Source organism: Pogona vitticeps, chromosome 2, assembly GCF_051106095.1.
Source record: "Pogona vitticeps strain Pit_001003342236 chromosome 2, PviZW2.1, whole genome shotgun sequence".
Taxonomy (NCBI): Eukaryota; Metazoa; Chordata; class Lepidosauria; order Squamata; family Agamidae; genus Pogona; species Pogona vitticeps.
Genome location: NC_135784.1, coordinates 150,742,620 through 150,767,541, shown reverse-complemented (window position 1 = coordinate 150,767,541; position 24,922 = coordinate 150,742,620). Strand labels below are relative to the sequence as shown.

Below are 24,922 nucleotides of genomic sequence, written 5' to 3'. Positions count from 1 at the left end.
AAAACCACTTCCGCCCACGTGTCCTTCCGTACTGGCGGAAGTGAGGGCAGGGATGCCTCCAGGCGGAAATTCTGGCCGGCCCCCGGGGCGGCCACTCTAGCGGGAGCTGCCTCCCCTTCTCGGAGAGCGGCCGGCGGAGATGATCATGGAGGCGGTAAGTGGAGGGCCGGTCTTTTGCACCCGCTGCCTCAGGTGTCAGGAGGAGGAGGAGGAGGAGGAGGAGGACTGCCTTCAACTTTCCGCTTCGGATTTCTCTTTCCGTTAAAGATCTTAAAACGGGATTAATGGAGGGGGAGGGGATATTTTAGGGGTCGGTGGGTCATCGGTGATTGGGCCCCACCCGGTATGTGATCCTGGGGGGGGGGGGTTGTATGTACCGTATGCCTGTGGTTTAGTATTGTACGGCGCAGTCGAGTAGCAGGCCCGTGCGATCAACGGTAAGGCAACTTCTCCATAATTTCCCTTGATTCAAATGGGCTTCCTCTAACGGTGACTTGCTTTCGCGTAGTAAGTTGCCGTGAGAAAAGATCCACGGAACTGACAAGAGTTGACCCGCTGAATTCTCATTGATTCAGTGGGTCTACTCTACTGCAATTTACTACACTCAGCAAAAAATAAAAATTTGCCCATAGGGTTGATGTGTCATTTTTAGAGTGCCCCAAATGGTCCGTTTACATTATTTTACTAGTCTTTCCAACAGTGCTTGCTCACTGGAAGGTAGGCTAGTTGTTAATCATCCCATGTATTGCAGACGGTGGCACTGGGGTGCCCTGACTGGGTGGCTCCATCATGGCACTTACTGTAACAGCTGTTCCTGTGTCTTGGAAAAATCTTTCTCTGTCGTACTACAGAACTGCTGAGATCTGGAGACTTTCTGATTTCACAGCAAACTTGCTTAAACCGTAATATGTGCTAGCATTTCTTTTTAAAATACTGGATGGCTAATTATATGCCACCTATCTCACTGAAAAAGCATGATACACTCTGCTAATCACTTAATTATCCTGATGTGTTGGTGTAAACTTTATACAGTACTATAATATAAAGGGTGGTAATAGGGCAATTAAATTTGCTTGCAGTGCTATGATCTTGATTATGCTCTATAAGGTTGTGAAGGTGACAGGCAGGTCAGTGTGATTTCTAGGGTCTCCTTTAAAGAGTTCTTGTGAGGTGTTGTTTGTGTTATTACACAGCCTGTTTTCCCCTGCAGGAGTGATTGACTGGTCCAAAATTGCTAGTGAGGACTTGAACCCAGGTCTCTGTAGGAGAGGACTTACGGTTGCCTTCTTTTGGAAATCCCTTCCCCACCTTTTTCTAGAGTGATTGACAGATTCTAGTGTTCTGTTTTTGGCTAGCAAATGTTTGCTATTGGGAGTTCACAAACCAGAGACATTTTGAGGCACTGTATGTGTCCTGAGTTTCTTTAGGGTGATCATGATGGGCACCAGTTATAGTATCCAGATAATTATTTTAAAAAGAGATGCACAGTCTTTCCAGTAGTGCTGTCCATAAAAGCACTGTGTGGTGAATGCACAGGAATATTTGTGTACAGACACACACATGCGTAGCTATGACCATTTGTACAACAGTCTTCCTGAGCACTGGAAGAACTTCATATTCACCACTCTAATTCTTATGACAAGAAAAGTAGGTCAACATTTCCATCTCCTCATTACAGACGGGGGAGGCAGAAGCTGAGGGATTTGCTTGAGGTTGCCAGCTAAATTCATGGCTGAAATGACATTTGAACTTTGAACTTCCTGGCAGAAATTATGCACAGGTTAGCCCTTGTGTATCATTTCTCTTTGCTCATTTCACTGCAGGTCACTCTGTAGCGTGATGCCATGTTTTTAGGGTTAATCCCAAGTCTAATTTCATCCTAATGTTTATTAAAATAAGCCGTGTTTAACCACCTGAAGAAAGTGGGACTTCTGTTTGTAAAGATGCCCTCTTAAATGAAAACAATTGCTTTGCTTTTTCTGGTTACCTCGTTCTTTTAGTTGCTGTGGAAATACCGTAAGTAGCGCTAGTTTCTGTACCAAAGTAATTCGAAATTCCATGCCATGACGTTTCTAAATCTATTATTTATTGTAGGAAGGATTTTGTAAAAAATCAAATTGAATTAAATCACAATTTAAATTTTAAAAAAATCAATATTTAAGATTTAAATTGTCATTTAAATCAAATCCACCCTGATTTTTTTAATGGGTTAGGTGTAGGGATAGGGGAAAGGGGGCATGGGATAAAAACCCTGCTTTATTGATTGAATGCTCATAATGTTTACTACCCATTTGGATGCCTTTATACAGCCCTTTCAGTGTGAAAACTAGTCATCTGATACCTACATCAATGGGTCTTACATTCTTAGACTTTTTGGGGTGTTTTGGACTTCACCTCCCAGAAGCCTCGGCCACCACAGACATTGGCAGGGAATTGTGAGAGTTGGAGGGCAAGACATCAGAAGGGCCAGATACTGTATTGAAAACCATTTGTCTACAGGAAAGAGTCTGTGAGGTGTGCTGGAATTCAGTCATCCACTAGGTCACAGTATTTCTCTATCAATCCACAGTATTCTAGGCAGTGATAGGAGTCTGGCTGTCATGGCAGTCCCAAAATGGAATGGTGTCAAGGCAAGTTTACTCCCTTTTTAACTACACGTATGCCCAATTACAGGACATGCTACCTTTGTCTCATCTGAGGATAAGGGGAAACAAGGAGTCCTTGCTACTCTGTCTCCCTCTCCCCTGCTTTGATCCTAAGAGGCTGTGGTAGTTTGGAAAAACAAAACAAAAAACACACCAAAAAATAAGCCTTCCTGGCCTACATGGAACTTACTTCTGAGTAACCATGCATGGGCTATGATCAGCGCTCGAATTCCCCGTGTCCTCTTTTGTTTGTTGTTGGTTTTTGCTTCCTCCCTGCCTCCTATAATTAGTTGAATGTCCTCATTTTAAGGCTTTGGGATTTCTGATAGAAAGTCATTTGATAGATTACATAATGACAAGTTTAGGAGCAGTTTTTGGAACTGTCATTGAATATCTGGTGCAAAGTCACCTGAATCAGGCAGACCAACATTTGTCTTGCAAGGCTGTGGGTTTTTTTAACCTCTTCCCTTTCCTTTTTAAAAATCTAAAACTCAAAAGCCAACCATTCCTGGCCATTTGGGAAGAGGAATGAAGGGGGTCAGTGTGCTCTTGCAATAATGGAACAAAGGTGTACTTCCCAGCAGTGCTTTCATTAACATAACTGAATTTCTAGTCCTGTCACATATCCTCTTTTTCTCTTCTAAACTTCAGTCTGTTTCAGGAGCTTCATGTACAAGGAGCATGTTGATGGGCAGAAACCAGTGGGGTGCAGTAGATACCCTGTTTTCCCGAAAATAAGACCTAACCTGAAAATAAGCCCTAGTATGATTTTTCAGGATGCTTGTAATATAAGCCCTACCACAAAACTAAGTCCCAGTTAAGTGAAACCCTGCCCTCCACCCTTGTGCAGCAACCAGAAGATGACATGACTGTATTTGAATACATGTAGATTGTTGTACATGAAAAAATAAAACATCCCCTGAAAATAACTCCTAATGCATTTTTGGAGCAAAAATTAATATAAGACCCTGTCTTATTTTTGGGGAAACCCGGTAGAATGATGGACTAGGAGTCTGGAGACCTACGTTTGAATCCTTGCTCAGCTATTTAAATTCACAGAGGGGGGTGGAACTGTTTAAAAACCATTCCTTAAATATGTAATTTACTTTGAAAACTCTATAAGTCAGATGCAGTTTGATGGCACATAACACACATACGCATGTATGTTGATGGGCATGAGCTTTTTTTCCTTAACACCGGGAATCAGAAACACTTACTGAACTACCGCAAATCAACTAGAGATCTACCGGAAGACAAATACTTTCTGTGCCTCTCTGGCCGTGATGCTGTGGTGTCATAAAATACTCTGCTTGCATATTTAACCTTCCAATCATGTGCTGCTCATAGCAGAGCTTTACTGCTACAAGCATCATTGTAATCATATGCCATCAAGTCAGTTCTGACATATGGTGACCCTTTTCTAGGTAGAGAAGACGCAGAAGTGGTTTACCCTTCCCCTCTCCTGGGGCCACCCTGGGATTGTGCAAATTGCCCCCAAGGCCACACCGAGTGGCATGATACAATGTGAGATAAAGATCGTTTTGATCTTTTTTAATCTACCAGAAGTTTTAAAATTCAGTTGATCTAGCCGGTTAATTACTCCTCTCAGCTGGCTTATTTTGGATAATGCTGGTTGCAGGATGCACCTTGCCGTATTGTAGAATGGGTGGAAAACAATGGGAGCAGTTAGGTTCTCCCCACCCTTGCTCTTGGTGTGCTTAGGCTTGCTTGAAAAAAGAAGGCCCTTTGAAGCTGGCTTGACTTGTTTTCTGCTCTGTGAAGCAGTAGCTACAGGCATTTCCTGGAAATACGACACACTTCACTCTATGGTGAAGTGACTTTTGGAACATGTTTTTCCCTCTCTTATGTTGGAGTTCAAAGCCTTAAAATTCAACTTGTACATTGGAGCCAGTCTCCCGTCTGATACTTTTTGCTGTTCTAGAGCAGTAGCTGTTACCTCTAATGCCTGTGACCTTCCCCGTTCTTAATCTCCATTATTATTTATATCTCCTGTGTTGGCTTCATCCTTCCTTGCATGATGCTTGGTTTATGAAGCTGGATTAAGAGTGACAGCTAAACAGTCCTGGACATTAGGAGACAGTAAACACAGGAAATATTGATTCATCTGTTGATGATAGCACGGCAGACAGAGATTTGAAAACTTGACAACTTGGCTGTGTGGCTAGCTGGTGGAGTTGTAGTGGAACTGATGAAACAGGGAGAGGTCTCTCATCACCCCTCACCTTTGGCGATGCTGGTAGAAGCTGCAGGTTAAAAGCATTTGGAGTACTACAATTGCCCACCTCCCTGCTAAAAAGAAGGAACGAGGTTACCTGTGCTGCTGATAGTGTGTGAAATTGTGAGGCTAACTGCTGTTTTTAAAGCCTGTGTTGCAAATAAAGCCAGAGATGGGGAATATATAATAATAATCATAGAATTGCAGAGCTGGGAGAGACCCTGTAGATCATTGTGTTCCGTGCAGGCAGCTGCTTATGCAGAGCATATCGTCAGTTAAAGCAGAAGCTTCTTTGTGCAAATGTGCCCAGGGAATCTGAGAGGAGCTTTTTCCAGAGGGATGTTTGAATTTAGATGAGATCTGGAGAGCTAAAAACAGTAATTGTTTTTTTTTAATTTGCAGTTACATATACCTCTTATGCATGGGATAGTGAACATCTTTATTTTGGGGGGTGACAGGTATTCAGTCAGAAGAGCCTGTGAGCCAACGTAGATGGTCCTAAAAGTTAGCCGATTCTTGTTTTCCAGCCTGCATCTTAAAGTGGGTGTCAACTAACTTATGAAGAACCCATGGGAGCTTTAAAAAACATTGAAGAGAGACCTAATGTAGAATCTCTCACTTTCATACATCCCTTATTTTCATGTGACACTGCAGGCAACCATTTTAACACACCTTGATTAACCTTAGATAGTGTGCCGGTGGCTGAATAAATAATGGTTTCAGCATGCCCTGCAGGCTGCAAGTTGATCAACCCTGTCCTACAGTATGTATGTTGAGAAAATGTTTTGGAGCTGGAATGAATGTCATGACATTCGAATGCTTCTATAAAGGTTACACATTTTCAGGGCATGCTGGTCCTGTCTCATGTTTTGGCTTTTGCTTTATTCCCCCCCCCCCCCCAAGTTCTTAAGGTGGCATATGTGGAAGGATTTTGTGCACTTCAGATTATTGTGATCATTTTGTTCAATACTAAATACGCATTCTAAATACATGGCACGTCTCTTTGTTTTTTGAGAGGCCTGGATGGCTGTAATTTCAGCTGGTACAATCTACCATATTTTTCCGTTTATAAAACAGCACTTTTTCCTAAAATAATTAAAGGAAAAATTGAGGGTTGAAGTAAGGAGGGGGGAGGGATGAAAGTGCTTTGATCCCTGTTTCCCCCTCCATGTTTTGCAAAGAAAATGGAGGGGGAACGCGATTACTACTTTCCCCCTACATTTTCATTGCAAAATGTTTGCAATGAAAATGTAGAGGGAAAGTAGAAATTGCTTTCCCCCTGCATTTTCTTTGTGAAACATGGAGGGGGAAAGCTGCTTTTTGCAATGAAAATGTAGGGGGAAAGCTCCTGCTTTGCCCCGCCACTTTCTTGCAAAGAAAGACATTTTGATTTAGAAAAGTGGGGTGTGTTTTATACATGGGGGCATCTTATACACAGAAAAATATGGTATTTAGGGATCCTGCACTTCTGGTTTACCTGTGTGTTTCCTGGTGACAGAATCATCACAGTCTATATTCATATGAGATAACCCAGCTTCTTTATGGGCTACCAGTTAGGGTGCAATAAGCTTCAGAGTCTGGTTGCTTTGAATTTAGCTTTTTCCAAGTGTCTCCTTAGCTGCGGCTCCTGTGTTCAATGAGATCAACCTCTTCAGGCAAGTGTATGTACCGTAGTGAGCTTCTCCTCAGCTTGGAATCATTGACAGCTGTTTTTTTTCATGCCCTGGTAAGACACAGACCATGGTGGGAACACAATAAAATTTTCGTGGGAGAGGAGAAAGAAGCCAAAGAGGGCCGAATTGCATCCTTCCAGCTGCTGGGAAGCAGCCGGCAGAAGTGCTGTGCTCAGCATTTCCCAGTGCTGAGCTGAGGTGCCCTGGCTATGAGGCTTTTCTACATTGGAGGTTCCTAATTAGACAGAGAAGGGCCACCGAGAAGCCTTGCCCTGGGTCAGCTCTTTCAGCCTAGCATGGGATGTGTAGCTGTACCACAGATGTAAAGGAGAGCCATCCCGTCCATCACACACAGGCTCTCTGAGGGCAGCCTGTCTGCTACCCTTCTGTTCTTCCACGAAACCTGGGGCTTAATCCAGTTTTGGTCTCATCTAGAGTAGCTTGGAGAGCCAGTATGGTACAGCACTGAGTCCTGGACCCTTTGTGCAGGGCAGGAGAGGAAACTGAACACATTCCATATGCGTTGTCTCCAACGCATTTTTGGCATCACCTGGCAGGAGTAGTTCTGGAACAAGCTGGAATTTTTAGCATGTATACATTACTGGAACAGCATCGTCTACGTTGGCTTGGGCATGTTGTGAGAATGGCTGATTCCAAAAGATTTTCTGTATGGAGAATTAGTGCAGGGAAATCGCCTCAGAGGGAGACCACAGCTGCGATACAAGGATATCTGCAAGTGGGATCTGAAGGCCTTAGGAATGGACCTCAACAGATGGGAAACCTTGACATCGGAGCGTGAAGCCTGGAGGCAGGCGTTGCGTCACGGCCTCTCCCAATTTGAAGAGACCCTTGTTCAGCAGGCCGAGGCAAAGAGGAAGTCACAAAAGCAGCAAAACCAGGGAGCTGGACAGGGAACAGATTGGATTTGTCTTCAGTGTGGAAAGGATTGTCACTCTTGAATTGGCCTTCTCAGCCCCACTAGACGCTGTTTCAAGTCCTCCATGCAGAGCACGTTACCATAGTTTCTCGAGACTGAAGGATGCCTAATCTAATCTAAATGGTCCAGGTAGAATGTTGGACTAGGACTCAGGAGACGTGGGTTCAAATTTTCACTTGACCATGGAAGCTCCTGGGGGTGGCGGGGGTGGCATGAGTAACACCACTCCTTAAAAATCTCAGAGATCTTTAAAACTTTGTTAGGTTTGCTATAACTTGGATGCTACTTGACAGTACATAACAGGCACAGGTTGATTAAAACAAATGGTAGTTGTTAGCCAGCAGTAATATTGTTCCTAGTGGATCCATTGCAATTGTGGAAAATTGTATTTGTCCTTTATAGTGTGCATACACATGTGATTCTGCTGTGTTGTCATCATAACAAACTTGTCATGTTGAATAGAGTGAGCAACAGTGATAAGGTGAGCTTCCTGGGTGATGGGAGTGAGAGCCATGCCTGTGCATCTAAAGGGGGCAGCAGATTTTTTTGTAATTTTAAAGATACTTTTTTCTTAAGAGATATCAGTTTTAAAAGGCATTCCTCATTCCTTTTCAAATCCCTGCTCAGACATCATATTTTATGTAAAAAAACAACTATATTTCTCTCTCGAAATTTACAACTTTGCTTACGTTATGCAACATAATTTTGGCAAAGATCTGTAATGAACCCAGATAGTTTTATTAGTTGACAACCTTAGTTTCCACTCATTACATTCAAGGAAGTGTTGTCCAAGATAACGTTTCCTCATCAAGGCTTGCAGGTTCTATTGCTGTTACCTCTGATCAATGTGATCAGAGATTAAAAGCTGTTTAAACCTGAGGAATTGAAGAACTGACTATATTTTGGTTTGCAGTCCAGGAAGGTGTTGGATATATAAAATAAAAGAATCTCTCTTGTTGTAGCCAGGCATCTCCCTTATCTTTCTTTTTCATCCCCCACCTCCGCCTCTCCCCTGCAGGGCACCGTTCCTGAGAGTGGGTTGGAGAAAGCCCTCCTCACAACAGAAGGTAAGGCAAGCGGAATGATCTGTGGAAGACGTCCGTAAGACTGGAAGACCCGGGTTTATTTTAGGCTCCACCTATCATCTCTGATCATTGGCCAAACTGGCTAGGATTAACGGAAGGTTTAGTCCAGCATTTCCAGAGGACACCAAATTAGGAAAAGCTGCTCTGTGTGGTTTTTGACTAAGATTGGTCGACGTGTGTTTAGTGTGTGCATGCATGTGTGTGCAAGTAAGGAAGTAAGTTTCAAGTACATTTTGGACTTCCACTGCCATCAGCCCTTGCCAGCATGGCCAATAGTCAAGCATGCTGGGATTTGTAGTCCTAGAATTCGTTGGAGTCAGAAGTATCTGGAAGTGGATGTAAACCATACATAACAATCAGGGGTGTGATCCCTGATGTGGATAGAGATTTTCTTTGTCACATAGCCCTACTTGCAGGGTAAGCCAGAGCAACTTATTCCCATCCATGGTGAGTATCCGACCACTTCAAAGTAGAAATAAAGGATACTTTGGGATACAAATCCTATCCGTCCCATAGTCCAGCCCCTTCAACACAGTTGTTAATACGGTTGTAAGGTCCCTGGGACAGGAATCTTTTTCCTTCTCACCTAAGTGATTCTGCAGTGTGTGATGCATACTGATTGTGCACTATATATATGTATAGTGCACCATCACTGATAGATAGATAGATAGATAGATAGATAGATAGATAGATAGATAGATAGATAGATAGATAGATAGATAGATAGATAGATAGATAGATAGATAGATAGATAGATAGATAGATAGATAGATAGATACTGTATATAAAATTATATATATAAATAATTTAAAACTCTATACTAGTTTTGAATTACAGTGGAGCCTGAAATTCTAATTCTCAGATTTGTTCTTGCCCTGAAGAGTTTTGTTTTGTGCCTGTTAATGCTTATACCTTAAAAATTCTAATGTACATACTTTGCCCACCATGCACTTTGGGAGTTGCCTGTTGGCAATCTGTGTTTATGTTTTCACTCCCCTTTTGTTTCATTTAGGGGATGGAGATTCCAACAGTGGCATCTACACCTGCTTCATGAAGTCCCATCGCTGCTATGACCTCATCCCGACAAGCTCTAAGCTGGTTGTGTTCGATACTTCTCTGCAGGTGGGTAGCAAACAGCTTTTGAAGAGTAGAGTCTTCTGGTGGACCAGAATTCCAGTATTTAACCTGCTCCCCTTTTAAAACAGTATGGCAATAAAACAGAGGCTGCCTATAGACCCCCTGCACTGCTCTGATGCTGCCAGTCTCTCGTGCAGAGTTCTCAGCAGGAGTTGTTTGTGGGTTAATTTAGTGATTTTCAATTTTGGACCCTTCAGAGATTTTGAATGTCCACCTCCTAGAATGCATTACTGGGATTTCTGGGAGCTCAAGTCCAAAATCTCTAGAGGGCCCAAAATGGAGAACCACTGTGTTTGATAAGTGAGCGTCCTGCCTCAATCTAGTGCTTAACATGGGAATAAGACCTCATTTTGAAGAAGACCTGTTTCATACATACCTCCTGTGAGTCTAGCTCTTTCCCTCAAATCCAGGTTTGTGTTTCCCAGGACTGCAAGTGGGCTGAGCTACTTAGAGCAAGGGGAGATATTCTTCAGCTGTTGTTGGACTATAACTCCCATCAAGCCTTTTCACTGATGATGTTGGCTGGGGCTGATGGAAGGTGGATCTCAACAGTACCTGGAGGGACCGAGTATTTCTGACTTGCGGCTTAGTATCTACAAAGAGAGGTGGAAAACGGTGCACATCATCTGTCCATAATTCTTCAATTCCCCTGTCATTAAGGATTCTTTAACTGTACGCACAAGGCTGGGCCTCTTGTAACCCTCTAGATCAGAGGTCCCCAACCCCCGGTCCATGGCCCAGTGTTGGTCCATGGCCTGTACTGGACCGAGTCGTGGAGACAGACCTCCCACCCCCGCCTGCATTCCCCTCTGCACAGCTCCTTTGTGCCTGCGCGAGCACTCACCCACCCCTTTGCACATGTGCATGAGTGCCCCCAAGCACCATGCTGACCTTCGTGCATGTGCCCGAGTGCCCGCATGAGCACCCTTTTGCTCCTTTGTGCATGCGCACAAGTGTGGAAAGTGCCCCATCTTCCTCAACTAGTCCATGGGGTTAAAAAGGTTGGGGTCCACTGCTCTATATGTTTCTGAACTCAAATTCCAGTGATCTTTCACCACTGGCTGTGCTGGCTAGGGGCTCATGGAATTTGCTGTGAGTTGTCCATCCTTGCTAAAAGATCTGCTTACATTGGTGTTTCCCCTCATTCCAGTTTTTATTTGCAAGGTTTCCTTAAATATGAGGGATGCAAAGTACTATACACTATTAAAGTGTTGTTGAATGTGGAATCTACCAGCCTCCACCTCCCCCTTAACTATTCCATGTAGTAGAGGTAATAGGAAGGTAAAAAATGCTCCCTTTCCTGCATCACTTCAACCTGGTTGGCCATCTTCCACGAGAGGGTTTAAGAATGTTGAGCACTGTTACACGGTTATGACAACCCTTTTCTTACTTAGTGGCAATATGGTACGATAGAAGATTATGGAAGTTGGTGGTAATATGCTATATGAGATTTTTCACTCACAGTTGATAACCAGGTCTTTTATTTACATTGCTTTAATATATCCTCTAAACGTATGAGGCCCTCTTCTTCACATATAAATAATAACAAAGAAGAAAAGCAAATTATTGGATGGTTAAGACAAAGAAGTAAAGTGGCTAAAGAAAGTTTGAGAACTGCCAGACTTGGCAAATTTTAAAAATATAGTGTCAGGTATTTTTCTTTTTTTAAAAAAACTCTGACATGTTTGAAGTCAGCAGAATGTTTTTAATGGGCTGGTTCTAAATTTAATCTTGTTTAGTCAAAAGCAGCCATGCCACTGCTCCTTCCTCAAGTACGTCTTGGCTAGAAAAGGAGTCCCATTAAGGGAGATGTTAAGCAGAAGTAATGTTGTTGTTATTGTCTCCTGGTCCCATTGTGTGATTGTCCTTTTCTTGCTTATCTGGCTTATAGGTAAAGAAGGCCTTTTTTGCGCTGGTGACCAATGGTGTGCGAGCTGCTCCCCTCTGGGACAGCAAAACACAAAGCTTTGTGGGTGAGTGTCTTGCACTGCACTGGATTCCCACATAACGTAAATAAACTAGAAGTTATGGCCTCGGATTATGAGGCGTTTGCATAATAGAGTGGTAATCTTGAGAGTAAGGCTGTGAGATTTCTTCTCCTTGACATAGCCAGGGGGCCTCAGTGTGCATCCATCTGACTTTGGTGTTTCATTCTTGGTATCGCCCCCCCCCCCAATTGCCTATTGGCTGGAATGAATAGTTTTCTGTTTCTTTTCTGCCCCATAGGAATGCTCACAATCACAGACTTCATCAACATTCTGCATCGCTACTATAAATCAGCCATGGTAAGCTTACTTAGAGATATTTGGTGTGGTGTAGTGAATAGAGTGAACTCAGGAGGCCTGCGTTCAAATCAGCCATGGAAACGTGCTGGGCGTGTGACGCTAGTAAAATTGCTCCTTAAATATCTCACCATATTTTTCTGTACATAAGACACACACACACTCATTTTTTTAACCCAAAATTTCTTTAATTGCAAAAAGTGGAGGGGGAAAACAGCTTTTTGCAACGAAAGTGTAGGGGGAAAGCAGTGTGGTGCACTGAACCCCCTAAGGGGCAAGTTGCACTTGGTCAGAGAGTCCGACAGGCCGCTTACCTACCACCTTTGTGCTGGAGCAAGTCCCAGGACCTCAGCTGTGCATAGCGTAAGCCCTTTGAACAAGTCTGACCTAAAAACAACACTTTACTCTTAAACAGTACTTTGCAGGTACAAACACATGGGTTTTGTGATTCCTTAGAACTCACTAAAGCTCAGTTAAGCAGTTAGTTAGGACTCTTAAAAGATAGCTAGTTTGTGGCCCTCTGCACCTCTTGGATTTAGCCAGACCCTGCTGTTCAAGAGACCAGTGCTTTTGTAGAATTTTTATAATTAATTTTTATTAGAAAAATATAGTTTCGTTAGAATAAGTTTATATTGCACAAGCTTTAGCATCAAGAACATATTCAAAGATCACTGCAGGTAAATAAAATAACTTACCATTTAAAATAGTAAACACTAATAAGCTAACTAAGGTGGGCTATAGTGGGCTAGCCCCACCTTCTTCTTTCTCCTTTACTTACATCCTCTCTCCTTCATGGAATCGAATCCAGATCAGAACAACACTCGAATTGCCATTCAGCATTCAGTATTAGATTGAATCAAATAATCCATCTCTCTCACATAACCCATCATCCATTTTCTACCTCCTCTAACTCCTCCCTTCTTCTTGAAAATTCTGGCTGTTAACCAATTAGTCTCAAGAGGCTGTACCACCTTCCTCCTCCCCTTATTCCCATGAGAGTTCAGGTGTTGGTTATCTCTTCTCCAATTAGCTCGGAATGTTGAGTCTTCCACAGGCCTCTCAATTTGGCCTTCATTGCTATCTCGAACCAGGCTGTAACGATCTTTGGGAAAACACTCTCATGGCACTTAGAAAAACACATTCCAATGTCTCTCAAATCATCTTCACACAGAACTTGTCTGACTCCATTTTACATTTCTCTGACTACATATCCCATCATCATGACAAGCAGGAATTGCTTTTCCCCTCCACTTTCGTGCGAGGAAAATGTAGGGGGAAGGCCAGGATCAAAGTGCTTTGATCCCTCCCCCCTTACTTCCGTGTATAAAATGACCCTCAATTTTTACTCTATTTTAGGGAAAAGTATCACTTTATACATGGAAAAAAATGTACTTTGAAAGTCGTGTCATGGTAGCTATTTGCCACTTCCAACTTGGCCACACATAATACAGTGGTGCCCCGCTTGGCGATTACCTCATTATACAATGAAATCGCTTCACAACGATGTTTTTGTGATCGCTATTGCAATTGCAAAACAATGTTTCAAAGGGCTTTTTTCACTTGACGATCGGTTCCTTGCTTTGGGAGCTGATTTTTCACTTAACGACAATCAGAAAACAGCTGATCGTCAGGTTTCAAAATGGCCAACCGCTGTGCAAAATGGCTCCCCGCTGTATTTAGGACGGTTTTTTCACTTTACAGGCACCGGAAAATGGCCGCCCTATGGAGGATCTTCGCTGGACGATTAGGTATTTTGCCCATTGGAACGCATTAACCAGGTTTTAATGTGTTTCAATGGGGTTTTTTCCCCTGCTTGACGATGATTTCGGTCTACAGCGGTTTTGCTGGAACGGATTATCATCATCAAGCGGGGCACCACTGTACTTAAAGCATTTACTTCACCACCCTCATGCCTGGGACTTTAATCAAACCTGTGGAGGTATATGACTGTGTCTAGAATGGGGTATCCCATCCAGATTTGTCAGCTGCCGTGGATTTGTGACCAATCTCAGAGCCCGTTTCTGCCCTTACTTGTTGTAGAAGAAAAGTTCAACATTTATGAATGACACATACAGGTTAGAGAATAAGAATTTTGTTTGAGGCTCTCAGATGAGTAGCAGTGATAACAGCATTTTGCAACCAGTAAGAGAATAACAGTAAAAAAATGCATACACTTAATGAAAATACAATACAGTGGTGCCCCGCATAGCAACGTTAATCTGTTCCGGATTAATCGTCGCTATCCGGAAACATTGCAATGTGGGGGGGGGGAACCCCATAGAAACGCATTAAACTTCATTTAATGCGTTCCTATGGAGCAAAAACTCACCGTTATGCAAAGATCCTCCATAGCGCCACCATTTTTGTTGCCTCGGTAAGCGAGGAAATCGTGCGAAAATGGTTGCGGCGGCCATTTTGGGCACCCGACGGCCATTTTGGAACCGCCGATCAGCTGTTCCGCAAACATCGTAATGCGAAGATCGGTAAGCGAAAAGCTTACCGATCATCGCAATGCAATGTTTAGGCTATTAAAACATCGCAATGCGATCGCATTAGCGATCCCAAAAAATAGATAGCTATGCGGATTCGTAGTTAAACGGTGCGCTCGTTATGCGAGGCACCACTGTAATGGGGCCACAATAGGGATCTGCCATTTGGGTTGCTTGGTCTCCCAACTCTCAGAATTCTTTAAGAATTTCCCAGGTAGAATTTTGGGAGTTCCAGCCCAAAAACCACACCTTTAGACACACCTACATTTCACTTACAATGCCTGGAGAAGGACCTAATGTGAAGGCTCCATGACCTAGCTCTAGCTTAGCTTCTTGATGAAAAGGAAGGCCCCTGGGTTGTGCAGTCTCACTGCCCATTAGGCTGTATAGAAGGTGTCTCCTAATGAACGACACCACTCAGAAAGCTTAGGACTCCCAGGTAGCACGGGGGGGGGGGTGCTTCCTGGTTTTTGAAGGCATAAAGAGGCCAAAAATATCCGTGACAGAGGCAAATACAGCTTGTCTGTAGACTTACGTTTCTGGCCTCCACCTTGCAGAATTTTGCCTGAGGATTTCTGGGAAACTCTGCAAGTTGCAGACACCACCCCCAAATGAAAGAAAGGAAATTGCACCCTGGGGACAACAGCAGTGAATTCTTTATCATAGTTCTCGGCTTTTCAAAGTCAGAAATAAAGGTCAAAGTTTGGTGGTGGTGGTATAAGAATATCTTTATAGAACCCTGCTAACTGTACCAATGTGGGGGGGGGGGGGAAACTTGAAATGAAAAGGATCGGGTGCCTCATTTCCCACCTGTTGGCATTCTTAAGAAGGTAGACTTTCCCCTTTGGAACCCGAGACCTATTCAACTGGAACTGTGTCCCTGATATTGCTAGGCCGGTATCATCATGTGGGAATTAAATGCCGCCTGGCTGGTTGGAGTCAGTTGGGAGTCTACCCAGTCATAGGCATGGTGATTGAGGTGCAAGATGGTTTTTGTTGCACTGATGCCTGTGGCCTGTTCCTTGGGTCTGTAGGTGCAGATTTATGAACTGGAGGAGCACAAGATCGAAACATGGAGAGGTAAGGAGGCGGCACCTTCGAGTGAAAAGAACACAGCAGGGGTGATGATGAGAGTTGCAGACCAGCAACATAGGGAAGGCAACGTTTTCCCCATCCCTGAAATATGGGATCCTCCTGGTGAAGCTAAATCAGAAGAAGGTGTTGGGTATTTCCAGCGGTGAAGAAATTGCGAAGCATTTGGCAAAGCCCTCTTTTTCCTTGTCTCTGAGCGCATCTCCTGTCTTGTGTCTCTTGGCTCCAAGCCAGCAGGAGGAGCTGCAAGCTTCCCATTCACCCCCCCCACCCAAATCTGCATGCTTTCTTTTCCCTTCCCCCAATCTGCACAGTCTAACTAATTTCCTCCTATCCCATGCAGAGGTCTACCTGCAAGATTCCTTCAAGCCATTGGTCTACATTTCACCAAGTGCCAGGTAGGAAACCTGTTCCTGCTCGGGAATTGTCTGCCAGTTTGTGTCAACATTTGAAGCACTGTTGACCTCCTGCCTCCTTGCCAACCATTCCCTCTGGCAGGTGCCTCGTTTTCCCCACACCAAAACCATTGTCAGGGCCGTTGAGTTCTTCAGTCTCCTGCACTTCAATAGTCTCTGGTGCCAGACCGTTCTGAACTTTCCTTGCTGTAACTCATCTGAGCTGGTGCTGGAATTTTTAAAAAAAAGTCTGCCAGTGTTCTGAATGCACAGAAGAGTTTTTTTAAGGGTTATATGTAGTGTAAGCATCCATGTGAAATTCAGAAGCTTACATCCTGAGAAGCTTGGCTTTTCTTGAAAAATCAAGGACCTAGCCCTCTTGGCATATGGGGAAGGGCTTAGAAGTAAGTACTGTAGATGATTTCTAGGAAGGGCTTCTTACCTAGATAACAATTCCCTAACCGATCACCACAATAGCTCTCAAAGCCCACATTCATCCTTTTGTCTTTCTCCTTTCCTTGGCAAAATTCTTGGAAAGCCTAAGGAACTAGTCCCTATAAAATTAAATAAAATAGCACCTAATTCTGAATGCATAATTGTTGCCGATTTACATTTAATATTTGTTTTCCCGTCACAACGGTTACGTGAAAGGGGCTCCGCTATGACTTCTTGCTTCACAGATGAGGAACTGGGACTAAGAGATGGGGACTTGCCTTAGGTTTTAAAAAAAGTAGCCAAGTGGTGGCCACCAAGCAACATTCAGGATATCCTGAAACAATGTTATCTGGATTCTGATGGTCAGATAGTACCAGGCATGGTATAGCAAATGGACAACATTTTGAGTTTAAATAATAGGAGAAAATGTTTTCCATGTTGCATATTCAACATTAACTTTTCTGTTTGGGATGTTGTATTGAGTGCCACAGCTATGCTTAAGCTTAAAAAGGTAAAGGTTCCCCTTGACAATTTTTGTCCAGTCGTGTCCGACTCTAGGGGATGGTGCTCATCCCCGTTTCCAAGCCATAGAGCCAGCGTTTGTCACATGGCCAGTGCAACTTAGACACGGAACACTGTTACCTTCCCACTGAGGTGGTCCCTATTTATCTACTTGCATTTGCATGCTTTCGAACTGCTAGGTTGGCGGGAGCTGAGACAAACGACGGGAGCTCACTCCATCGCGTGGATTCGATCTTACGACTGCTTGGTCTTCTGACCCTGCAGCACAGGCTTCTGCGTTTTAGCCCACAGCGCCACCACATCCCTATGCTTAAGCTTAGGTGGTCCCTAATTGTGAATGCCTCCTTCCTGCTATACTGCCAGTGAAAAACAGACCAATTAAAAAGCAAGACAACAGAATGCAATGCAAGCGAAGAATTCTAGCCGCTTTGTACAAAAGCTGAATAATTCTACTGACTTGGGGATTAACACAGAGGCTTTAAATGCCTGGAGGAGCAAAAATAACCTAAAGCGAGCACCTGAAATAATTTGTTGGATCCAGAAGAACTTCCCAGGGATGACTGTCAGATAATAGGAAAGCCCAACACCATGAAAGCATGATTAGTGGCCACCCTCCAGAGAGAGGGCATGCAGAGTGTGGGCAGGTGCTTCAGGGCATAGATTGACAGTAAGGAAGAAGGTATAACAGTGGCTCATGGAGTGAGTGTTTCCCAGGTTCATACTTAAGCTCAGTCATGAATTGACTAGGCAGAGGTTAGACTAGAAACTGAACTGGCAATGCCACTGGCACAAACCACCAATGACATGTGGAAACACCGCTCTCGTTGGGTTTCCGTAGAAAACAAAGTAATATAGATGTGTACTCTCAGAATGCAGAGGGCAGGGTGTTACTCGCAGTGACATAACATTTGAAAATATCCACAACATAACCTAAAAGCCAGACAGAAGCAGGAGGGGGCTGTGAGGTTTCCACAACTGCCTGCTTAGTTCCCCATTTCAAGATCAGGAAGGGTCTTTAGCTAGAAGAGAAACACCCTGCCACAGTCCAGTGCTGGAAATGCATTGGTTGCAAAAGTACCTTGAGAGAGAGTTGTTAATAGAATGAATGGTTTATGATGATTCTCAGGCAAAATTCTGCAAGGTGCAAGCCAGTTCACAGAGTCATGTCCTTAAGACAAAGTGGAGCCAAAATTCAGTTCTGTCATCTGTCCCTGTAAAATCAGGAGGTGCTGTTGTTTGGTAATGAAATAGTTATTTTTATTTCCTCAGACATGCAGCTAGTTTTTACATGTCTTGAATCCTTGAAATAGAATAAACTCTAGTTTTAGTAAATAGAACTGAACCTGGAAATCTTTGCCCAGTGCCATTGGATCTGACCCCCTTGTCCTCCAGAAGCCCAAGCTTCTCCCTCTTCTCTAATCCCTCAGAAGCTTTAGACCCGTCCCTTGGGGAGCTGGTCAGAAAATTCTGGTGTCTGAGTGTCCCTATTGTCTCTCAGTGGTGCTGTGCTCCTTTCCTCTCTTGTGATTTTCAGCCTGTACGATGCCGTGACTTCTTTGATCCGGAACAAGATCCATCGGCTGCCTGTCATTGATCCTGACTCAGGGAACACGCTGTACATCCTGACACACAAACGCATCCTCAAGTTTCTCAAGCTGTTTGTGAGTGCCCCACTACCCAAGCCCCTTTGACCATCTCTGCTTGGCAGGGCTGAACGCTTTCCTCCCTGTCCTTCTGACCCAGGGTCATTTGGCATAGTTGTAAGGTGCCATCTTATTCGCTTTGTCCGAAGAACTTCCAGTTGCTTTACGAGATCCTCTCTTATTGTTCTGCAGATTGCAGAGTTCCCTAAGCCAGAGTTCATGTCCAAAACCCTGGAGGAGTTGAAGATTGGTACCTATGAAAACATTGCGAAGGTCCACACCAGCACCCCTATCTATGTTGCTCTGGGCATTTTTGTACAACATCGAGTCTCAGCATTGCCCGTGGTGGATGATTCAGGTGAGTACTGTGGAGTTTTAGAAAGAATGGAGCAAATGCAAGAACTCAATGAAAAGTTGTTTTTTTTCATTGGTGGTCTGTGCTATATAGAGGCCACTGGCGTAGGCAGGAGGTAGATTTGCATCTACTGGTAGACTTCTGCGTAATTTTCATTAGATTGACAAAGACTTCCTGACTTCTTCCTGTTTAGCAATAACAGCAGCAAAATTATCTCCTCCCCCACAGTCAAATATTGGAGGAACTTTTAAAAAATCTTGGGGTGATCAGGAGTGGATCTGCACAGAAGGATTGCGAGCTGAGTTATTTCCCTCAGCACAGCTTTCTGGTTTTGGAACTCTTCACTCTTGCATCTGTCTACAGACGCTGGTTCAGGATTCCAGTTTGTGGCTTATGAGCCTGGGATCTTGGCCATCCCTGCTGTAGATGACACTCCTGAAACAGCTGTGTGAGCAAGGAGCCTTGGTACCCTCAAAACAGCTGGATAAAACAAGACAGATATTACTGTCATTTCTATTCCAATATTTCCTGCAGGCTAGGAAGACTTTGTTTTATTTGTATATCTAACTATGACTTTTTTCCCCTCTGGAGACTATCACACTCGCACTTTTCTCCTGTGGCTTCATTGTCCACTAAAGTCTTCTATTAGGATATTATTCCAAGTGCCTCATTTATCTGAGGTGAAATCAGCTTATTCTAAGGCAACATAGAGAACATTTTTGGGTGTTGCCCTACAACTCCCATCATCCCTAGGAAGCATAAACAATGATGAGACTTCATGGGATGTGCAGCCCTCTGACATTTTGAAGGCCCCGTGTTCTTCATTCCTGGGCTGAGGTCAAGGCTTTTGGGCGATGGGGAAGGCTCACATAGCTCCTTCTGTGCTGGCCCCCAAAAAGCATGTGGACACTTTTGTATTCCACCATGCAAGTAGTGGAGTAGATTTGTGAACTGCAGTACTGTGTTCTATGCAGCTAGACTTTGAAATCTCAAGAGCTGTGTTGGTATTTTTTAATCTATTGTATTGATGTTCCAGAGCTGTTTGTGTGTTTCTTTTTTCTTGGCTGTTTCCAGGTGATTTGCTTTTATTACTGTAAACCAGATGCTATACCCATTTTGGTAAGGTTAAGTACAAAAGTCAGTTAAGTACCCATCACGGGTTTACTGCCACAGATAAGACAGGAAAAGAAGTGCCTCAGTTCTCCCTGTGTTGCCCCTACCTTTTTCTGTTGTGTGTCGCTTGGCATACATACAAGAACCATCTTAAGCCATTCATCCTGCAAGCAACTTTTTGCCATGCCAAACTTTTGCTTGTGAAATGTTGTAGCCCTTGGTGTGTGGACTGATGAAACCTGTGCATTTATACTACTGTGCATTTATACTACTGGGCACATGTCTTCTAGCTAAGGACCTCTCCTGATCTTGAAATAGGGATCTAAGCAGCACCATTAGAGGCACGTCACAGATTCTTGCTGTTTCTGTTTGCCTTTTAGGTCGGGTTGTGGATATTTACTCCAAATTTGATGTCATTGTGAGTATCTCCTTGATCCAGATAACACCCTGCCTTCTGCATTTTGAGAGTGTGTCTACATTCCTTTGTTTTCTATTAAACTCAAAGACAAGACTGTTTCCACAAGTCATCAGTGGTTGTTTCATTAGCACTGCTACGTAGTTCAGTTTCTAGCCAATCACTGTGTTATAACTGCTTCTAAGTAAACAAGGAAGGAGAAGGTACACAACCTAGCCTACAAACATAAATTCTGGACCTGAAGATGTTGGGTACAGAAACTGTGTCTCTTTCAAGCCCCCTCTGTTGTTACTACACTAGAGTGCCTCTGTTCTCTGGCTTGTGCTAACTCCACGTAACCCTGCTCCATGTCTTGAGGGTGGGAATGACCAGATAAGGGGTTTCTCCAGATGGCTTCTGTAACTGTGGTGCAGACACCCTCAGGGACTGGCGAGATCCCAGTTTTAATAGGCTGAGGGAGACATATGCTCCCCCCAGGGCAAGCAAATGCAAGGACAACCAAGAGGGCCGTTTATCCCACCAGCTCCTCTCCTTTCTTAAAACCAGAACCTGGCGGCAGAGAAGACCTACAATAACTTGGATGTGACCGTGACCAAAGCACTGCAGCATCGCTCCCAGTACTTTGAGGGTGTGCTCAAGTGCTATAAACATGAAACGTTAGAGACGATCATCAACCGGCTGGTGGAGGCTGAGGTAATAACCCTTTCTGCTCTTAATGGTTTCCTGGGTACAAAAGTAAGTCCTGGATGATTCCAAAAAAAGGAAAGAAGGCAAGACGGAATAAGGGAAACCCGTCCAAAGACCAAATTTGCGTACAGGTCAACTTTTATCCAGGTCAGTTAATAGCAGGAAATATCAAAGGTGACATTGAAAATTAAATAGACCTTTTGGCCTCTTTTATGGAAAAAAATAACATTTACTAAACAAGCAAGGATAGCAGTGATTCAGTAGAGAGATAGAGGGATGCTAGAGTCTTTATATATTGTTTTATAGTCAAAAAAAGTTTTATGGGTTTAAAAATTAAAGCACTTCTATAGTGAGCGAGGTCTTACGGCTGTTTGCTAGGTTTGTCTTTGGGACTGTGACTTCAGTCTTGATTCAACGTATGTACAAAGGAAAAGGGAAAACCCCACAGTCATTAAGCCAGCCAAGACCAAGGAAAGTTCTCTTCCCTGGGACCATTTTAGAACAAAAGAAAGCACGATGATCTCTGGATGTGAAAGAGGGAAGGGTTTGGGGCTTTTCCTGTGTTTTCACTTTAATAATCCATGGATTCAGGAGTAGTGGCAGCCAGGAACATATGTATCTGTGGTGCAGGCAAATATTAGCACTGCCAACTGTTTGGCCATAATATATGCTGTTTCAGCTGACTTTGGATCTGCTTGAACCTGAACCTTTTCAAACAGGAGCCATTTGCTTTATTACTCAGGTGTAAGCCCTGCTATAATAAGGACTTTGCACCAAGTTGTAACAGTAAAATAGGAGGGGTAGGACACACGTCATGTTCCTGTGAGAAATGACAGTGGTGAAGACTTTGTGCCTTGTCTTCTAGGCATTCTCATTGACTTTCTCCCTTGCCTTTCCAGGGCAACATGTGTCTGTTGGTTAGTGAAGCACAGAAATTGAGACATGGCACAAGATGTGGCCTCCACACCCCAAAATTTTGCAAAATGTTGTGTAATCATATATTTCGCTTGGAATGTCCCTTTGTGCCCTCCAGGAAGTCCAAGTGGCCATTTTGCAATGTTTTTTGGGGGGTTGGACAGCACCCTTGGGCAACCCTACGTATATCCTGAAATTTTTAAAGCAATGTTTAGGGTTGAAAAACATGGGGGGGGGGGAGAGTGTAGATGGGTACTGTAGGAAGGAGAGTCCCATCCCCCCCCCCCCAGGAAAAGAAATCCAGCCCTTTTTGTAAGAAAAGTTTGCTTGGAGGCTTATAGGAACAGGGATTAGTCCTCATCCATCTAGTGAAGAGTGTGTTCAGCCTCTGGATCTCTGGAGACTGCCCACCTTGTTTTTGATTGGGGAGTAAAAAATCCCAGTCCATGCCAGCGTCCTTCACCTGCCACTCTAGTAGTGGGGTGTCCAGCAGCATAGAGGTTCTCTCTGAAAGATGGGATTCTCACTTCCATAAAGGAATTTCGGAGGCATTTGAATGGCTCAAGAGACCGTTAGAAAGGACTAGTTAGCAAACTACTGTAACACTTAATTTCCTTCTTGTCACATGAGGGTGACATCTTAGGACAGTCATTGCTGAATCTCTGTGTAAAACAAGCTCTCACAAATATCTGCTGTAACCAACAGGTTCATCGGCTGGTGGTGGTGGACGAAAATAATGTGGTGAAGGGCATTGTGTCGCTCTCAGATATTCTTCAGGCCCTGGTCCTGCCTGGAGGTCAGAGCCTTGACTGAAAGAGGGCTGAACCTACGTCGTGGACTTGAAGCACGCCACAGCTATCCTTTCTGCGTCACTCTTTTGGCCAACCGGTTGCAGTATGAAGGCAACAGTGTGGTGCGATTATAAGCCAAGCCAACACACACACACCAGACTTTATTCCCTTGGTTCTTCCCATCAAACCAAGGTGTGGGTTCTCCCTCCCCCTTCCCCACTTTTGGTTCCAGAGGCTCTCTGAGGCTGGCTGTTAGTTGGCGATCAGTATCGAGGTGTGCAGGTTCCAAGTCATTCTGGCTGTTCCTGGATGGGGAGGGAAGGTAGGGGCAAGCTTTTTGGTGGAGTGCAAAGTCTCGTCTATAGGCATGTGGAAGAGGCCATATTTGAAGCCCAAGATGTGGAGCTCTGGGACTGCTGACCTCCAACACAGCTTAGGAGCAGAAAGTGAGGCACCTGCCTGCTCTCCAGTGGGGGACCTGGGCATAATCCTGTGCTTTTCCATGCCACTCTCTCACATACCAGCAACAGTGTGTGAGAAATTGGTAGGATCACTCGGATCTTTCATTAGGCCATATCTTCACAGCCCCCCAGGTGGGGGGATCTTACCTGTTCTGGCAGCCTTTCCCAAAGTGATACCCTTCGGATGAGTTGGACCCCAACTCCCCAAATTGAGACTGTAGTCTGTTTGGTTTGATGGCATCACCCATAAATCCAGATTGTGGAAGTCGCAGTTCAAACCCGTGTGGAGGGCACCAGCTTGGAGAATGTGCTGGTTGTGGGAGTTGTAGTCCAACCCCAATCTGGAGGGTATTAGATTGAAGAAGATCACCTTCTCTGGTCCTTAACAGAACAAACATGATCCCTCCAGGAATTTGAAATCCATTGGGGGGAGAGTTGCCCTGACGGAATCACATTCCACTTGCCAGAGCACCTGACCTCCTCTTGATCTGTATGGGGGTGGGGGAGTCTCAGTGGTTCCTTCACTCCTTCCTTGGTCTGAATTACTGTGGTCCTTCATACCATCTCTACCTTGGGGGATGTGCAAAAGAATGTTGCTGGGCAGAATGGCCATGAAAAAACGCTATGTATGAATAAACAAACAAACTTAACAGTGGGAGGACTGTGAGGTTGGCCTGTGTCCCAGTGAAAATAATGCACTTGCCAGTGACTGCTTTGTTCTCACCTTTGGAACAGAAATATTGGTGTGTTTGGAAATCTGCATCTCGTTCCCCATTACCAACCCTGGGTCAGAAGTGTTCACCCTCCCCTCCTTCCACAAGCATCCCACCTCTTTTGCACATTCCTACCATACATTGTACAACATGTATTTTTGTAAAGCTGCATTTCCTATCTCTGATGCTCCGTCCAAGCTCTTTCCATTTGGGGTTGGGAGCTTGGTTTCCATGCTCCACCTCAATTGGAAGAGAAAGAGAGAGAACAACTTTTTTTAAATTATTTTAAACTCAAACAGGGAACCCCTTCCTCTGTGTGGTATCAATTGCTACTTGTTTTGTTAAGATTCTGTACTTAATTAAAAGAAGAAGAAAAAGCTGATTCTCTGTCTTGCTCTGTCTTAGCAGTGAGTGAACTTGGTAAGCAATAGTACACGGGACTCCTGCAGAAGATTATTGCTGTTCTGTGATCCAGCAGCATCCCAGCTGGAGGTTGTGGTTCTGCTGTAGTCTCAGCTGAACCTGGAACAAAAACCAGTTTGTTGTGCTATTTTTCTTTTGAAAGTTGAAAGAAGCAACAGTGTCCCCCCCTTCCCTTGGATTTTTGGGTTTGGCTGCATGGTTTTGATTCCAACAGGCCAGCCTGTACCTCCTTCTCATTGCCACCATGGTGCCCATTTTGCTACATAGAAGGATTTTTTTTTCATATAAGGAGATACTTCAAGCCATGTATTTATTATTTGCTTCCTCTTCAATACAGTATATACTTCAGCTGGTGAACTGCTTTTTATTAGAGAATTTGGATAATTCGTTTTAAAGTTAGCAGAGTATCAGATATAAGTTGTTGCTTTAAAAGTAATTAATCAAATTCTCCAATAAAAAGCAGTTCACCAGCTGAAGT

At 43.9% G+C, this 24,922-nt stretch overlaps 1 protein-coding gene across 3 annotated transcripts; it reads left to right on the top strand.

The window, feature by feature from the left end:
• The first annotated feature begins 30 nt into the window (after positions 1-30).
• On the top strand, positions 31-24,403 carry PRKAG1 (protein kinase AMP-activated non-catalytic subunit gamma 1). Of its 3 annotated transcripts, none has more exons than XM_020785554.3 (12): positions 31-154; positions 8,510-8,558; positions 9,589-9,698; positions 11,605-11,686; positions 11,940-11,998; positions 15,519-15,564; positions 15,920-15,974; positions 18,463-18,589; positions 18,764-18,929; positions 20,420-20,457; positions 21,001-21,147; positions 22,762-24,403. In XM_020785554.3, exons 1-12 carry the CDS (start codon positions 140-142, stop codon positions 22,867-22,869), a joined length of 1,002 nt encoding a protein of 333 aa, XP_020641213.3. In that variant the 5' UTR covers positions 31-139; the 3' UTR covers positions 22,870-24,403. The 3 variants fall into 3 exon arrangements, with proteins under 3 accessions (XP_020641213.3, XP_078240499.1, XP_078240498.1); XM_078384373.1 differs by having other exon boundaries at positions 122-437; XM_078384372.1 differs by having other exon boundaries at positions 145-343.
• Positions 24,404-24,922: the final 519 nt, after the last annotated feature.

Excerpts from the sequence above, each read along its gene's own strand:
- PRKAG1 (XM_020785554.3), top strand. Across the intron at positions 8,559-9,588 it reads AGCCCTCCTCACAACAGAAG|GGGATGGAGATTCCAACAGT; the intron begins GTAAGGCAAGCG and ends TGTTTCATTTAG. Across the intron at positions 11,687-11,939 it reads CAAAACACAAAGCTTTGTGG|GAATGCTCACAATCACAGAC; the intron begins GTGAGTGTCTTG and ends TCTGCCCCATAG.